At 43.5% G+C, this 13,280-nt stretch overlaps 1 protein-coding gene across 2 annotated transcripts in view; it reads right to left on the reverse strand.

Moving 5' to 3' along the window:
- Positions 1-13,280, reverse strand: part of PUDP (pseudouridine 5'-phosphatase) — a 95,898-nt gene that overhangs the window by 25,518 nt on the left and 57,100 nt on the right. For both annotated transcript variants that reach the window (XM_032285852.1, XM_032285853.1), the window contains exon 3: positions 7,319-7,548. In XM_032285852.1, the coding sequence (XP_032141743.1) occupies positions 7,319-7,548 (230 nt within the window). The remainder of the gene's footprint in view (positions 1-7,318; positions 7,549-13,280) is intronic.

The raw sequence follows: 13,280 nt of genomic DNA on the forward strand, positions 1-13,280 counted from the left end.
TAGGTGTCAGGGTTTGTGAAATAACAATACAGAAAAGAAATGCCTTCTGCATTTGCGGGGAAAACTACAGGAAAAGAAAAAGAAGGTGATATGGTTTGGCTCTGTCCCAATCCAAATCTCATCTTGAATTGTAGCTCCCACAATGTTGTGGGAGGGAACCAGTGGAAGGTAATTGAATTGCGGGCGGTTTGGTGGGGGGTGGGGGGGGGGGGGGGGGGGGGGGGGGTGGCCCGGTCATTCTCATGCATTCTCGTGATAGTGAATAAGTTTCATGAAATGTGATGGTATTATAAGGGAAAAGATTCCCTGCATGTTAAGACATGACTTGCTGCTCCTTGCCTTCCATCATGATTACGAGGCCTCCCCAGTCATGTGGAACTGTGAGTCCATTAAACCTCTTTCCTGTATATATTACCCAGTCTTGGGTATGTCTTTATTAGAAGGATGAAAACAGACTAATGTAGACTAATGTAGAAAGCCGCACTATAGCTGGGAATGTAGGGTTTCTTTGCCAAGAGCTTTTAGGAACTGAAAATGAAAGAGCAAGAAATTACTAAATTCTAGTTAAATAAGAAACGACATTGGCTATTATTAAAACTAAATGACAGTGTGTTCTCCTAAATCACTCAGCATTCCTGGAATCTTGCAATGTGATAAAATGGCACCTACATGAAAGGTTCAATAAAAGCCTATAAAGGTTCATTGAGTCCCTTGATGTTAATCTGTTTCTTTACCTAGAGAATGAGTGACTGGATTCTGTGTCTAGTGGCTTGCTCTGTCACCCAGGCTGGAGTGCAGTGGCACAATCTCAGCTCACTGCAACCTCTGCCTCCTGGATTCAAGTGATTCTCCTGCCTCAGCCTCCTGAGTAGCTGGGATTACAGGGGTGCACCAACATAAGCTAATTTTTGTATTTTTAGTAGAAACGAAGTTTTGCCATGTTGGTCAGGCAGGTCTCAAACTTCCGACCTCAAGTGATCCACCCACCCCGGCCTCCCAAAGTGCTGGAATTACAGGCATGAGCCACCATGCTCGGCCCAAATATTAACTTTAAATTGGACATAAGTAGTATACAGCTATTTGTTTTCCATTATTCTCGGAAGAAAAGAAGTTCCAGTTGTGGAGGTCAGCTCACACTGACAGCCTGCCTGCTCCTGTCTGCATTCTTTTGGGACATATGCAATGTATGATAAGGATAAATCAAGATGAAACTTAGGGTGAGTTTCAAATACAGTTACAGGTATTAGAAAAATACATATATTTTTAACTAGCTACATGTTTTTTTTTCCCATTTTTTTTAAATCTAGGGAAGAGTTGCAGAGATGTAAAAAGTTCTTTAAATTTGGTACAAGTTGATATGAAAATATACTCAGTGACAATTTTCTTAATTTTACTTTCTCCTAAGCCTCCTATAAGTTTTGTCATTGCTTATTTTTTTTCTAATTGAACTATAAGTTCCCTGAAGGAAATCAATTGGAATCACACCTGACACTTCCTCCTCCCTTACTGCCCATTTCTAATCTGTCATCCAGTACTCCACTGAGCTCTAAAACACAGACATGGCCAATGTGTCCTTCTAAGAACTTCCAGTGAGCTCAAATGCCTATTACACCATGTATAAACTTCTGCTTGGTTTCCAAAACCCTCACAATTGATTCTGTGTTGGCTACACTCCTGTTGGACTTGTCCTGTTCAGCACTAATCCCATCCTCTGTTCTTTATCTGTAAAAACGGTGAGCATTTATCTCAGGACCTGTGTCACCCTCAGTTCCCCTATGATGTTCTAATTTGTGCCTGAGTGTTTGGTCTGCTTGTCACACTAGGCAGGGCTGCCCCTGACAACACTGCACTGTAAAGATGGTCCAGCATATAGCAGAGTTGACAGAATTTCACAGAACACCCATATCCCCACGTCACCCAGACTGTACTCTCTCTTTTTTCTTTCTTTTGAGACAGGGTCTTGCTCTGCCACCCAGGCTGGAGGGCAGTGGCATGATCTCAGCTCACTGCAACTTCCACCTCCCAGGCTCAGGTCATTCTCCCACCTCAGACGCCTGAGTAGCTGAGACTACAGACATGCACCACCACACCTGGCAAATTTATCATCATCATTATTATTTTTTGTAGAGACAGTCTTTCACTATGTTTCCCAGGCTGGTCTTGAACTCCTGAGTTCAAGTCATCCTCCCACCTTGACCTCCCAAAGTGCTGGGATTACAGGCATGAACCACCGCCTGTAAGACTGTACGCTTATTTAACAAGGTGACAGCATAATAGTTTGGGGTGTGAGTAGAAATGTCTAAAGGCTGGTGAAATGAGCCCAGTCTACCTATTTATGTGGACTTAGCCCTTATTCATTAAGAAATATGCAGGTTTCCAGGAAAAAGAGTAGTATCTACCATGTACCTTGTTAGCCAATTGTGAATATGATCTCATAACTTCAATCCTGGTATTAAAAAAAAAAAAAAAAAAAAGACAGATACCAAATATACACAAAACTTAGGCTGGTGAAAAAGCCTACTCTACCTATTTATGCAGTTTAACATGTATAACTTTCTTGAAAACAGAAAAACAAAAACAAAGATAATTTTTTTAAACCCTGAAATTCAGCTCCTAAAACAATATTAACACGAACAAGAAAACTAAAACATGCAAAGTAGTGATGGCTAGGCTATCAAAAATAGATTTCCAGCTGGGCACGGTGGCTCACTCCTATAATCCCAGCACTTTGGGAGGCTGAGGTGGGCAGATCACCTGAGGTCAGGAGTTCGATACCAGCCTGGCCAACATGGGGAAACCCCATCTCTACTAAAAATCCGAAAATTAGCTGGGTGCGGTGGTGCGCACCTATAATCCCAGCTACTCGGGAGGCTGAAACAGAAGAATAGCTTGAACCCAGGGGGCAGAGGCTGCAGGCAGCCGAGATCGCACCACGACACTACAGCCTGGGCAACAGGGCAAGACTGTCTCAAAAAAAAAAAAAATTGATATCTGATATCTGGTTTTACTTGTAATAAATATCAACCCTAGAAGTGATATGTAAGCAATGCCATCATTTTTGTTTCACAACAAAGATAGCGTTTTTGTGGCTGAGAGAGCCCTGGGGTGCCTCCCAGCTTGGTCTCTCCAGTCCCTACTAGCCAGTGGGAGTGCTCACACTTGCAAGGTCTCAGGACCTGCCTGACATTTAACACATGGAGGCCCTCTACTCACTGGGTCTCTGAGCTTCAGGGGATGTGTTGGCAGAGGCGGTACCCTGCCTAGCACACAGTGGGCAGGTGCTTTCACTCAGTGAGTGCTCATTAGCATGAAGGTGGGTTCTGGGGGGCTTCTGAAGGTGCCCTTATGTTTCCTTTACTTTTTTTTAGAACAAAATAATGATACATGAATAACTTGGAAAATATTCTCAGTGAAAACTTGATTCTTTAATGTCGGCTCTGTTGGACACTTGCTCCTAGTAAGATGGGAATTAAACATAATTAATAACCCTTTGATCCTACTTGTTTTTGACTACTTTCCTATGACTACTACTACTACTACTACTACACCTAATTAACCTGGTGACACCTACAGCATAATAAATTCCCTAAGGCAGTTCCCTAAGAGAATCAGAAATATCTTCAATGACTGCTAATTTAATGGAATGCCCTTGAACTCTGGAGGCGTGCTGCCCCTGTGAGCTCACACCTACACTGCGGCCAAGAGGAAGCAGCAGGGCCTGACTGCAGAACTCCAACATCGCCCGCAAGCCCCTTCACGACTGCCTCCTGAATTCCCAAGACAAACACCAAGTACACAGCCAGGGCTGTTTCCCCGACAGGAGCTTGGGAAAATCTTCCTTTAATACTATGATATGCACCTCACAGAAGGAAAAGCCAAATGCATCACTGTCTCTAATTAAGTAAGAAGCATGATAGAGAAGGTTTCATTTCTGTAAGATAAATACTTCTGTAAGTAAATGTGGATTAATAATAAGGATAACATTTAGAACTTTCTAAGAGCTAAATGACTTGTAAAATATGCAACTGCTTATTTTTCTGTGACAAGTCTAAAACAAACATTGTTAATGAGAACATCAAGATGTTAAAACACAGTTGATTCCATGGGCCTCTTTCTGCAGGGTACCTTGTGAGAGAAATTCCTGCTCATGAGGGCCCTCGCTTTGTGGGTTTCACCATAACTGGTCCCATGCAGTGCCAGCATGTGGTTTTCACACACATTTTGCTTCCATATACATTTTAAAACATGGCTAACTTTTTGTGGAGACAGGGTCTGGCTATGTTGCCCTGGCTGCTCTCAAACTCCTGGGCTCAAGCATCCTCCTACCTCAGGATCCCAAAGTGCTGGAATTACAGGTGTGAGCTGCCACTCCCGGCTATGCATGGTGGTGTATGCCTGTGGTCCCAGCTACTCAGGAGGTAGAGGCAGAAGGATTGCTAAAGCCCAGGAGTTGGAAGCTGCAATGAGCTATGATTGTGCTACCAGCACCTATGGCCTGGACAACAAATGGGGACCCTATCTGAAAAACAAAACAAAATGAAACAAACCCAAAACCAAAAAACCCCACATGGAAACACCGTGTTTCCATTAACACAGTGCCTTGCAAAACAAGGACTGCCTGTACTTGAAATTCAGTTTAAATGCCTTAGCTACAGGAACAGCTCATGTTAAAAAGGCAAATATTTTACCTTGTCTTTATCAGTTTGTAAATACAGAGCTGAATACAAGTGCCAACATACTCTGATCGATTCTGGGACATGGTGTGTGGAGTGCAGCACCTTCGCTTTTCTACTGAGCAATAACTTGGGTTAAACAACAACAGAAAAATGGTGTTTCTGAGAGAAGGCTTTATAGCCTGAAGCTATGAGATAATTCTTTCATAAGGGGGAAATTCTTAGGACAAATAAACATGTTTCAGTGGAATCTATAACGGGATGCCAAGCATGCAAACATATACGTGTCCAGACACAGAAGCAGATACATGTTCCTACTGGGACCTGTTCCAGCTGCACCTGGAGGCTCAGCCTTGACTCTGACTTACTAGCTGGGAGGTCTCAGGTACATCCCACGTCAAGCAATTGCAGTCAAGTTGAATTCAATAATGAGACTTAAATCAATGAGATTTAAATCAGCCCAGGTATGTGTATTGCTAAGAAAGCCCCCACTGTCTTTCAATGACTGTTTATACCTATGGCATCATAAAAATTATATACCTGGTTTTTGTCCCCACTTCATGACACAGAGCTCCTAAAACACTTGGAATATCTGAGTCACTAACAAGCCATTTTCAACCTAATGAGGTGCCTTTAGTGGGCCCAGGATAGCTTTAGGAGACAGGGTCTGGACATCAGAAAGACCAAATATGTGATTAGCAGATTGGATTCGAGCGTGATGGCTCACGCCTGTAATCTCAGCACTTCGGGAGGCTGAAGCAGGTGGATCACCTGACACCAGGAGTTTGAGATCAGCCTGGCCAACATGATAAGACCCTGTCTCTACTAAAAATACAAATATTAGCCAGGCGTGATGGCGCATGCCTTTAATCCCAGCTACTTGGTAGGGTAAGGCAGGAGAATCCGCTTGCACCCAAGAGATAGAGGTTGCAGTGAGCTGAGATTACACCACTGCACTCCAGCCTGGGCAATAGAACAAGACTCCATCTCAAAACAAACAAACAAAAAAGACTGGAACTTTCCGTCCTTCCCCTCATCTCCAGGGAGGGCACCGTGGCTAAACTGAGTTCAATGAGCAATGGTCAGTAATGTCATTACTCACACCAACTTAAGAAACCTCCATAAAAATCTCTACATGAGGGGTCTGGGCAGCTTTGAGTTTGGTGAGCACATGGAGGTGCCGGGAGGTCAGGTGCCCAGAGAGGGCAGGGGAGCACTGCGCCCACCCACTGTACCTTGCCCAATGCCTTGCTTCCATTTGGCTGTGCCTGAGTTGTACCCTTCATAACAAAGCAGCCAGTGTATGAAAGTGTTTTCCTGAGCTCCATCAGTCATGTTAGGGAATTATCAGACCTGAAGAGAGGATTGCAGGAACCCCCAAATTGTAGCCAATCGGAAGTACAGGTGGCCCCTGGAACATGCGATGGGCCTCTTGTGGAACTGGGGCCTTAACATTCAGGGTCTGGGCTAACCCTAGGAGTAAGTGTCAGAACTGAACTGAATTGCTATACGGCCCACTTAGCTTCAGGGAATCAGAGGTCTGTGCACTGTGGCACAGGTTCTGGCTGCCTCTATAGGTTCAAGATAGTAAGCTACACCCTGGGCAAAAAAAGAAAAGAAAAAAAACCCAGGTGTTTCAAGACTATTCCAAGTAGCTCAGCTTTATTGGGAAGGAGGTTTCTGAGTAATTTCCCTGAACTCGTGAATGGTGTAACTGGTTAGCAATGAGAGGTGTGGTGTGAAAAAGACCTCTCACTGAAAGGCTTCTCCCAACCAAACCACTAAAGTCCTCACATGCAGGAACCCAGGGGAAGGAGGCATTTGCAGGGACTTACACTTACATCACAGGGGAGCCCCCCATTTCAAGGGTGCCTTGCTGTGATTCTAGAATCTGTACCTGCAGATCATTCAGGCCAGGGACTCCATCTCAGCAGTCACAGGGCGGTCAGAGGAATCTGGAGCCACGCCTAGCCACCACAAGCAGTCAGCTCTCTAAACGCTCTGCCCAGGTCACCTGAGGAGGAGTCTCATATAACAAGAAGAGGGCCATCTCCACTGCATACCCTGCATGGTCAGCCAGCCGTGGTGCAGGACAGGGGGCGCCATGGTATAGGAGCCCACCAGCTGCCACTTTCCGATGGAGAAATGGATGGAAGTCCAAAAACTTGGCAATAAAACCCCAACATCACTACATAAGCAAAAACTCTGCAGCAAGTGATGAGCACTCTATAAGCAGTTGGGGAGGGGAAATGAGTTTTAGTGACTGACATCTGAATTGCAGTGAATTCTCACCTCAAAGGCTGTAACTTGGAAATAAGGCTGTTGTAAGCCCCACATCATTAAAACTTCTGCTTCCCTGGAAAATGTCTGAATAGGCCTTGTTCTGGCACTGTAAGCCTCTTAGACTATCCCTGAGACCCAGTGGATTCTGGCTGAGTCTCACTGGCCTGGTGACTTAGGTGTGGCTGTGACTTCTCACAAAATCTTCCAGCCAGGTCATCTCCCTGCCCACATACCCAAGTTCCAGGGAGCATTGCAAAGTGGCCTTCAACAGCACATACCACAACATTTAACAAACATGACGTGGATACGATTTGGTGGGACATGGTTGTGGAACATGGCCCATCTCACCAGCACCTGCTTACCTTCTCCATAGGAGGAGGGGGAGAGAACCTCTTGGCACAAGCTAGGAAGATGTCAGGGTCTGGCTTGCCATGCTGCACTTCAGGGTCGTCTCCCAGCACGATGTGAGAAAACAAGCTGAAGAACTCCTTGTGCTGGCTTGTCTTCATCTCGAACGATGCAGACCCTGAGCTGGTGGCCAGGGCAAAGGGGATGCCGTGTTTCCACAGGTGGAAGATGAGTTTCTCGGCCCCTAGGGAGGAGGAGGGAAGGACTGCGGTGAGGGGTGAGGCCTCCACCACAAGGCCTTCTTCCAGGGACGGTCCCTCCAGCTGTGTGGCAGCACACTCTCAGGCTTCGTCTTCTGAGGAATTTCTGACCTAGGACAGGTTGTCTAAAAGGGGCTGTCAGCTCTAAAACATCCCTGCTCAACATAAAACAAACCAAAAAATCAAAAAAGCTATTGGGGGCTGAGCGATGGCATTTCCCAAAGGAACAGAAGAGGAGCACTCTGGGAGGCATTGCCGCTTTGTCTGCTGGGCCTCTTGATGAAATGTGGACAAGGGCAGGGGGCAGGCCTGGACATGATTGGACCTGGGATCTGGGCAGGCCACCAAGGAAGGCGCCACACAGCAGGGCATCGCTGAACCATACTTTTTTCCCAAAGCAGTCAATACACAAGGGCTATGCTTTTGGTGTTTTCTGCAAAAATGCTGTATTCTGCAGAAAACATTTAATCATTCTTCACACTGCTTAGGTGAGGAAATCACACAACGTCCCCCACCAGATGCTGAAGAAGGCTGCAGCTGGCTGAGGGATGGCTGCGGTGCTACTTAACAAGGGATCAGGGGACAAAAGAAAGCTGCTGAACACAGCTGATCAACAGCAACATGCCATATGAAAAGAGCATCCTCAGGCTGTCCTTAGTCATATGGATTAACCACAGGGACCACATGGGTTCAGGGAGGTCGTCACAGAGCCAATTACGAGAGGAGTAGCTATCAGAAAGGGTAAAAAATACCAGGAGTCCTTACCACCTTTAACTTATGCTAACTAGCACAACAGGAACATCTAAATCCACACAAGGTATGACAGTTTATCTAAAATTGTATTTTATTTTTGAGACAGGGTCTCTCTCTGTAGTCCAGGCTGGAGTGCAATGGCTGATCTCGGCTCACTGCAACCTCTGCCTCCCAGTTTCAAGCGATTCTCCTGCCTCAGCCTCCTGAGTAGTTGGGACTACAGGCACGCGCCACCACGCCCAGCTAATTTTTGTATTTTCAGTATAGATGAGGTTTCACCATGTTGGCCAGGCTGGTCTCAAACTTAGCCTCAGGTGATCTGCCCACCTCAGCCTCTCAAAGTGCTAGGATTACAGGCATGAGTCACCGTGCCTGGCCTAAAATTGTATTTTAAATAATCGTGTAATCATGCCTATTTTAATAATATTATGAAGTAATATCCCTACTTTGTCAATTGTTACACAGAAGAATCAACATAGTCATTTTTTCCAAACACCTAAAGTCATTCACGGTATGGTAACAGATAGATATCTGGAGCACCTGACCCCCTAGGGATTTTTAAAAGGAAGGCAAGGACAGATTGTAATGTGGTGCTAGGGTAAAGTTAAATAAAGCAAATGAAATCAAGCAAAATATAGCATTCCATTGGGTGTAGAATTTATAGTGTTTAACATTCAATCAAAAATTACCATGCCGCAAAGAAGCAAATATCACTCAAAACCAGGAGGGAAAAAAAATGTTGTCTATAGAAACCTACTTTAAATATAACTACACAGATAGATTGAAAAATAAAAGGATAGAAAACTACATACCACATGACTATTGCTCAAAAGAGAGCCAGGTTACTTACATTGATAACAAATAAGCCTTTAGAACAATGAATATCATCAGGGATAAACAGGAACATTTCATAATGACAAATAGGTCAGTTCATCAATAAGACATAATTCTAAATGTGTAAACATCAAATAGCAGAGCTTCACAATGTATAAAGCAAAAACTAACAGAACTGAATGGAGAAACACAAACGTAGAAGGAAGTTTAAAACTCCTCTATCAGCAACTGACAGAACAAGTAGACAGAAAAGAAGTAAGGATATAGCAGACTTTAGAACCACTGCCAAGCAACCTGACAAAATTGACGTTTATGTAATACTTCTCTCAACAACAGCAGAAACCACATTATTTTTAAGTGCACATGGAACATTCAACAAGAAAGATCCTATTATAAACAATAAAACAATCTCAAAAATTATAAAATACTTAAAATCATACAGAATACCTTCTCTAACAATGATAGAATTAAAATAGACATTAATAATAGAAAGGAATGTGGAAAATCACAAATATTTGGATGTTACACTTCTATGTAAGACACAGGTCAAAGATGAAATCACAAAGGGAAACTAGGTAATATTTTTTAGAGAACCAAAAACTATCAAAATTTCTGGGATGTGGCTAAAACATTTTTTAGAGGAAAACTGATGGCATTAGGTGATATGTTAAATAATAAGGTCTCAAATAAGTGATCTAAGTTGTCACATTTAAAACCTGAAAGAAAGAAGTTCAATGATTTAGGACATCAAGGAAAAGAGAAAATTAAGCGCAACACAAATAAAAGGAAGGAGATAATAAAAATGAGAGAGAAAATTAATGAAATAAAAAGGAGAATACAGAAAACTAAATCAAAAGCCAGTTCTTTGAGGAGAGCAATTAAATTAGTAGACTCCTAGCTAAACTGATCAAAACAATCAAGAAGATCCAAATGTACCAACCTTAGAAGGGAAAGAGGGGCCAACACTACGGACCCCAACATCAATAAAATGATAAAAACTTAATTATTATAGGCGTAAATGACAACACACTTGACCACTTAGATGAAATCACATAATTCTTTGAAAAATAGAAAACTTCCTCAAGAAGACGTGAATAACCAGAATAGCTTTCTGTCAATGAAAGAAAGTGAATTTGTAATTAAAAACCTTCCCACATTTTGGATTAGATGGCCTCACTGGTAAATTTACTAACTTCCCAAGAAAAAAAAGAATGCCAATTCTAAACAAACTTATCAGGAAATAGGAGGAAACACCTCTCAACTCATTTGACATCAGCAGTCCCTTATCCCAAAACCAGACAAAAGCCAGACAAGAAAACTACAGATCTCATGAACACATACACACCTCCACACATAAAAACAATATTCAACCGGTGTAGAAGTATTCCACATGAAGAGCTTCTGCAGAACTTCAATCCATTAGTTAAAAATATTAAAATGTCACACTATTTCATTAGTTTGCAACAACCACTAATTATTATCACAGAAGACTACATTTATTAATTAGCTAAATTTCAATTTAAACCTTAACCTAACTGGTGCATGACATAAAAGAAAGGCTCTAATTTATTTTAAAAGATCCAATCATGTGTGGTAGTGCATCCTATAAGCCCAGTTACTTGGGAGGTTGAGGCAGGAGAATCGGTTGAACCCACAAAGTGGAGAGTGCAGTGAGCTGACATGGCGCCAATGCACTCCAGCCTGGGTGACAGAGCCAGACTCTATCTCAAAAACAACAACAAAACAATTAGCCAATCATGAACCTTTGTCTGGATATATATAGCGATTAAAGTTGAGAATTAAAACAATCTGAATTTGAAACAAGATTTTCAAATTACTGTATCATACAATTTTAAACCAATATTTAAAAAAATAACAGAGCAGATTTAAACACATGGCTCTCTGTAAAACACACTGTATAAAGAAAATATTGTTAAAGTACTTTGGTGCTATTAATTTAAAAAACTTAAATATAGATTATTTTATTATTATTATTGTTTTAAGACAGGGTCTTGCTCTGTGATCCAGGCTAGAGTAGAGTCGAGCAATGCAGCCTCAACCTCCTGGGCTCAAATGATCCTCCAGTCTCAGCCTCCCGAATAGCTGGGACTACAGTTGCATGCCACCATGCCTGGTAAGTTTTTTCGTTTTGTAGAGACAGGGTCTCCCTATGTTGCCTAAGCTGGTCTTGAATTTCTGCTTCAAGCAATCCCCTTGCCTTGGCCTCTCAAAGCCCTGGGCTTACAGGGGTGAATTTATCCTTGTAGCATCTCTATTGCTGTGAATTATTTCTAAGGTACCGGCTGTAACAGTGTAGTCGTACATAAACAAATGCACATTAATGTGTTTGGTGTGGAATGCAGCTCAATATTCTTACTGATGGAGAATGAATCAAAAATGTTTCTGGATGACTGCTTTATACCACCACAGCATATGAAGATCTTCAAAATGCTTGGGACTCGTATGAAGATGAAACTCTAGACAAGACTCTGACCACAGTTAGAGACTACAGGACATCTGTCAATTATATGTTCTCTTTGGGCCTCAATTTTGTCATCTGTCAAAGAGCATTGATTAACGTTACTCACGGAGTTGATTCACACGAAGCACAATGCCTGGAAAATGATATGGGTGATGAAGCCCCAGATAAATGTTAGCCAGTGTCATCAGATAAAGCTCCAGTGTATAGTCAGGAACCAAGGATCCTAATCTCCTGATTCACAGCTGCCTGATGCCTTCACAAAGTTTTGCATCTTTTAAAGATTGCACACAACATTTTTCTTACACAGTGGCTTTCCCTGAGAAGTAAAAGACTAAAAAACATAAATGGAGCTCTGTCCCAGGGAGAAGTTGGTTAATTATGTGTATAAATGGACTCTAGCTCCCAGCTCCTAGCATTTGGTGTGCTTCCGTGGGTTTACAGGAAGGGCAGAGAGATAGATAGCTCTTGCTCCAAATAATCAGCTCACAGGACACATCTTCAGGGGAAGAACTGGGGAATGTGCAGAAGCAACACTGTGGGTGGGAGGAAACGCTCCTGCTTTCCTCCGTCCTAGAGACCCAAGGTGGGTGAGAACAGGAATGTGCAATTAAAGAGGATGAAAGAAAGGAAAGAGGCAGAAGACAGGCAGCTGACATACGGTCTCAGGTGTTCTTGGCATTCTTTTGTTGGGCGATCCGGCCTTCAGAACCCTACGAGCCTAGACATTCTCTGTACTACCTGAGACCTGCAGTGAGCAACAGAAGCAAGTGGGGGGCACCGGGGGTTGACCATGCAAAGAAGGAGAGGGAACCACTTAGAGTGCCATGCATGTCATTAATTCTGTGTGCTGAGAACCATGTCCTGGGCCTCAGTCAAGAAGAGCTTTATGAAGTGAGACATAGAAGGCAGCCTGTGCCACTGGGGCAAATGATGTGGTCAGCTGATGGATGCCACCTGGCTACCTGTGAGAAGACACTGACGCTGTCCCAGGACCAGACACACCTGTGGAATTCTGCTGAGCCTCCACCTCCTGCATGGGCATTCTAAGGATGCCTGGCCCCTCTCACCTGATCCCACCATGGGGAAGGTGCTTTAGCATGCTGTCTTTCTAGGGACTACTTTCACAGTCGCCTGAACAGCAGGTGTTATGCTTCAAAAGCTATGTGTGACTGAGAGCAGTGGGTTGAATGGTGGCCCCCCACAAAGAAGTCCTAACCCCTGGTACTTTTGCCCTTCTTTAGAAAAAAGGTCTTTGGAGATGTAATTAAGTTAAAAACCTTGATATGAGATCACCCTGGATTTAGGATGGGCCCTAAATGTGACGACTGTTGTCCTTAGAAGAGACTAAAGAGGGGAGAGAAACACAGAAGAAAAGGCCATGGGGAAACGGAGGCAGAGGCTGGAGTGATGCAGCCACAGGCCCAGGGATGCCTGGAGCCCCCAGGAGCTGGGAGAGGCAGGAAGGATCCTCCCCTAGAGCCTCCAGAGGGAGTGTGGCCCTGTGACACCTGGATTTCAGACTTCCAGTCTCCAGAGCTGAGAGAGAGTCCATTTCCGTTATTAGAAGTTGCTGAGTTTTTGGTGTCTTGTGGCAGCAGCCCCAGGAAATGAATACACAAGTGCTCTGTTCTTGACTGGGAATGAGCA

Source organism: Sapajus apella, unplaced genomic scaffold (assembly GCF_009761245.1).
Source record: "Sapajus apella isolate SASKATOON/1434 unplaced genomic scaffold, GSC_monkey_1.0 scaffold17, whole genome shotgun sequence".
Classification (NCBI taxonomy): Eukaryota; Metazoa; Chordata; class Mammalia; order Primates; family Cebidae; genus Sapajus; species Sapajus apella.